General features: G+C 44.4%; 1 protein-coding gene across 1 annotated transcript in view; it reads left to right on the top strand.

Annotated features, from left to right (window-relative positions):
- Nucleotides 1–5,223, top strand: part of LOC109925039 (collagen alpha-1(XVIII) chain-like) — a 70,784-nt gene that overhangs the window by 38,957 nt on the left and 26,604 nt on the right. The window contains exons 9-10 of the mRNA XM_048614688.1: nt 3,568–3,633; nt 4,952–5,014. Of these exons, the coding sequence (XP_048470645.1) occupies nt 3,568–3,633; nt 4,952–5,014 (129 nt within the window). The remainder of the gene's footprint in view (nt 1–3,567; nt 3,634–4,951; nt 5,015–5,223) is intronic.

Raw genomic sequence — 5,223 nt, 5'->3', positions numbered from 1 at the left:
AATGCAGCAGATAGGGAGTCAGTGCTGTAATGGAGCAGATAGGGAGTCAGTGCTGTAATGGAGCAGATAGGGAGTTAGTGCTGTAATGCAGCAGATAGTGAGTTAGTGCTGCAATGCAGCAGATAGGGAGTCAGTGCTGAAATGCAGCAGATAGGGAGTTAGTGCTGCAATGCATTAGATAGGGAGTCAGTGCTGTAATGTAGCAGATAGGGAGTTAGTGCTGTAATGGAGCATATAGTGAGTTAGTGCTGTAATGCAGCAGATGGGGAGTCAGTGCTGCGATGCAGCAGATAGGGAGTTAGTGCTGCAATGCGGCAGATAGGGAGTCAGTGCTGTAATGTAGCAGATAGAGAGTTAGTGCTGTAATGCAGCAGGTCGGGAGTCAGTGCTGCAATGCAGCAGATAGGGAGTTAGTGCTGCAATGCAGCCGACAGGGAGTTAGTGATGTCATGCAGCAGATGGGGAGTTAGTGCTGTATTGCAGCAGATAGGGACTTAGTGCTGTAATGCAACAGATAGGGAGTCAGTGATGCAACATCTGAGGAGTCCTGAATGGAACATGAACATTGTGCAATCATTCGCAAGCATCTGATTTTATGATCGTAGGACAGCTTTCGATGAAGCAACTGAAGATAGTAATGCCTAGGACACTCCCCTGAGAACCTGCTATAGAGATGTCCTGGAACTGATTGACCTCCAACAACCACATCTATCTTTCATTGTGCTGGGAATGACCCTAACCAGGGGTGAGCTCTGCCCTGATTTCCATCGACTCCAGTTCTGCTGGTGTTGCTTGGTACTACATTCAGTCAAATCCTGCCTTAGTGTCAAAAACAATCACTCTGAACTCACTGTAGAATTCAACTTTTTTGTACATGTTTTGTCTGTGATTGTAACGAGGTGAGGAGCCAAATGGGCCTGGTAGAACCCACACTGGGTGTCACTGAGCACGTTATCCATTTTCAAATGCTGCATTGAGCACTGTCACCTACTGTTTCCATCAGTTTGCTGATGTCAATGGGTAAACTGGTGGGATGATAAGTAGCTGGGTTGGAATTGTCTTGCTTTTTGTGGACATGATATTTCTGGGCAATTTCCCAAATTTCTGTTTCGATGTAAGTGCGGTGGCTGCACTGGAACAGCTTAGCTAATGGTGCAGCTTATTCTGGGCCACAAGTCCAGTGCTATTACCAGAATGTTATCAGGACCCATAACCATTTGCAGTATCCAGTGTCTTCAGCCGTTTTGTGAAAAAATGTGGAGCAAATCGAATTGGCTGAAGATTGGTAGCTGTGTTACTGGGGACCTTTGGAGGAGGCTGAGATGGATCATTCACTCAACACTTCTGGCTGAAGTTAGATGTAAATAATTCAGCCTTATCTTTTGTGGTGATGTGCTGGACTCCCTCATCATTAAGGATGCGAATATTTATGGAGCCCCCTCCTCCTACAATGAGTTGATTAATTGTTCACTATCATTCACAACTGGACGTGACAAGGCTGCAGAAGTTAAATCTGATGCTTTGGTTATGGGATCACTTACTCTGACCACCATTTGCTGCTTATGCTGTTTGTCACACAACTAACCCATGTTGTACCTTATCAGGTTGACACTTCAGCATGGTGCAGTACAGTAGCTCAGTGGTTAGCACCTGCTGCCTCACAGCGCCAGGGACCCAGGTTTGATTCCACCTTTGGGCATCCGTCTGTATGGAGTTTTCACGTTCTCCCCATGTCTGTGTGGGTTTCCTCTCACAGTCCAAAGATGTGCAAGTTAGAAGGATTGGCCATGCTAAATTGCTCATAGGATGTGCAGGCTATGTGGATTAGTCATGGGAAATACAGGGATAGTGTAAGGTGTAGGTCTAGGTGGGATGCCCTTTGGAGAGTCAGTATGGGTCGAGTTGCCTGCTTCCAAAATGTAGGAGTTCTATGAAATTCATTTTTAGGTATGTCCGGCGCTGTTCTTGGCATCTCCTCCTATACCCTTCATTAAACCAGGATTGATCCCTTGGCTTGATGGTGATGGCAGAGGTGGGGACATACTGGGCATGAGTTCTTGAGTTGCTAGATCTGTTTGAATCCATTTAGTACAGTGATAGCTTCACACACAACATGATGGAGAGTCTTCTTAAGGTGAAGATGGGCCTTTGGCCCATGCAGTCGTCACTCCTTCTGATCCTCTCAAAGACAGATGTACCTTCAGCAGGTAGATTGGTGAATGGGAGGTCTAGCAGTTTTCTTTCTCTTTGGTTCCTCCTCCACCATCCATAGACCACGTCCAGCAGCCATCTTCTTTCAGTTTTGACCATCTCAGTCAGTAGCTGTGTTTCCAAGCCACTGTCAACGATGGACATTGAAGTCCCCCACCCAGAGTACATTCTACATCCTTCCCACCCTCAGTGCTTCCTCCATCTGGTGTTCAACAGGCAGGAGTATGGATTTATAGTGTGTGGGGAGGTACATTGTAGTCAGGTCTCCTTTCTCACATTTGACCTGATGCCATGAGACTTCATGGGGTCCAGAGTTGTGGATTCTCAAGATAACTCCCTCCCTATTGTATACCACTGTACCAACACGTCTGGTTAGTCTGCCCTGCCAGTGGGGCAGGACATAGCCAGGGATGGTGCTGCCCTGGGACATTGTTTGTAAGGCATGATTCTGAAAGTGTGACCAATCTCGGCAGCTCCCCCAATGTTGGTACAAATGGCCAAAGGTTAGTAAGGAGGAGTTTCCATAATTAGCAGATGAAGGGTCACTGGACTCAAAATGTTATAACTCGGCTTCTTTCCGTAAAAATGCTGCCAGACCTGTTCAGTTTCTCCAACACTCTCTGCTTGTGTTTGACAAAGCTGAGTTTGCCATTGTTGACTCTAGTACCTAGGTTGATGCCAGGTGGTCTGTCCAGCTTCCTTTGTTTAGTCTTTGTAGTGGTTTGATAGACCTGACAATCTCACTAGGCCATTTCAGATGGCGGATAAGAGTCAACCGCATTGCTGTGTGGTCTGGAGTCATTTGTAAACCAGACTGGGTAAAGACATGAGATTTGGTTTCCTAAAAAGCGCCAGTGAACCAGAAAGATTGTTATGAAAACCAACTATGGTCACGTGTCTGCTATTAGACTAATCTTTCATTCCAGATTTTATTGAATTTAAATTCCATGATCTGCTAAGGTGGCATTTGAATTCTTGTCACCAGCACATTGGTGTGGCCTTCTGAATTACTGCTCCAGTAACATTACCACTACCACTTCCATCCCATGTGAGAAACAAAGCAATAGTTATTTCATGAAGATATACATTGTCAAATTCCTGAGAAACCTCAGACTGAGACATAGAAAGGGAAAGAAAATGTAATTATTTTGAAGACTAAAAGTCAAACATAACTAAAGGCTTATTCAATACTTGGATAACATTTCCAATGGTGTCTGCAATGCTGGTGTTACAAACTTCCATTTCTGGAATGTAATTCTGTTTGAACCATTCTTGTGGTGGGAGAAACAGGAAGTGCAAAGAGGTTTTGTTGTTTAACCTTTCTGATGTATAATAATATCCTTTTTTTCCCTCCAGAGAGAAGCTCCTGGAAGCCCTGGCATTCCTGGGGAATCTGGGATAGATGGACTCCCGGGGCCAAGGGTAAGATTCTGGATCTACGATTTGTAATGAGAAGCAAACTGTATTCAGACAGAGAATAACTAGGTCTCTGAGGAAGTCCCAAAGTGCTTCCCACACACTGAGTTGTTTCTGAATTACAATCTACAGCCAAAAATGGCAGGCATTTGGTGCACAGTCTGAGTTGAGCCACAAGAATGAGTTGAATGTGCAGTGAATCTGTTTTAGCGGTGTTAGGGGCATGGAGGAATGAATGCTAGCCATAACACCGAAAGATATCCTTACTCTTCTTTCACAATGTGCCTCAAAGTCCTTAACAAACACTTGATTGTTTGCTGGCCAGGCAGCATACTCTCTGATCTAAAACCCTACTACAACTACAGCTCTGAAGTGACATTCGGCCCATTGTGTCTGCACTGGCTCTTGGAGTGCTTTGACTTAGTGCCAAGCTCTTGCCTTTCTTCCATACCCTTGCAAGTTGTTTCTGTTTAAACAATCATCCAATACCCTGTTGAATGCCTCAAATGAACCTGCCTCCATCACATTTCCAGCCAGATCATTCCAGACCTAATCCACTCCTGTGTATGAGAAAAGTTTTTCTCACATCACAATTGCATCTTTTGCAAAGTGCAGTAAATCTGTGCCCTCTCAGTCTCAATCCATTAATAAGCAGGTACAGTCTCTCCCTGTCTACCCAGTCCAGAACCTTCCTGATTTTGAAAACTTTGATCAAATTTCCCCTCAGCCTCTCCAAGCAAATTGGAGCCAATCTTTTAAATCTATCATCGCTGAAATTTTTCATCCCTGCAGCCCAATTCTTGTAAACTTAATCTGCCCCGTCTCTGACTCACTCACATCATTCCGAATGTGTGGCGCCCAAATTTTTACACATCTAGCCTCTACAAGTTGGAGTGTAAGTAACCTTGGCCACAAACAGTTTTGATTGCAGTTTATTTTCAGCCTTGATTTTGTCCGAAACATAACAAACAATTTCTCAACAAGTCTGACCTGTCGTACAGTGAACCACATTTCAGGAAATTTGACTTGTATACAGTACACTTGGAAACAGTCATCTGCATTGCCCAATGGTGCCATCTACTGGATTTGGTCAATATCTAGTCCAATGGAAATTCACAGACTTTGAGTACCCCATTTAAATCTCGAGGTCCCGGAATTGCAAATGCAACATTAACCTCCTGATAATTAATGTATCTAAAATTCCCATCTTTGCTGTTTTAGCACCAACATTTAGAGGAGGTCCTTCTTTGTCCCTTGACCCAAACACAGCCCAAGTATAATCTTCCTCTATCTGCTGCAATTAATTCTCTTTCTCTTATTCCAGGGCTTACCGGGTGAGACAGGTTTACCAGGAATTCCAGGACCACGTGGACCAGCAGGGCCTCCGGTCAGTATCACCTGGTATAAGGTTGAAGCAATGTAGACGTTGATGTGTAGACAGTGTTTTCTTATCTCTGACCTCAGTGCAGAAATTAATAAAATTCTCCAAGATCACTCCTGAATCCCAGTCACAGATTCCAACGCAGCATCATACAATTCAATATGTGTTCACACACACCTCACACACACACACACACAAACCTCTCACACACACAC

Source organism: Rhincodon typus, chromosome 30 (assembly GCF_021869965.1).
Source record: "Rhincodon typus isolate 14 chromosome 30, sRhiTyp1.1, whole genome shotgun sequence".
In the NCBI taxonomy this organism is placed as follows: Eukaryota; Metazoa; Chordata; class Chondrichthyes; order Orectolobiformes; family Rhincodontidae; genus Rhincodon; species Rhincodon typus.
This window is presented reverse-complemented; position numbering and strand designations above follow the sequence as displayed.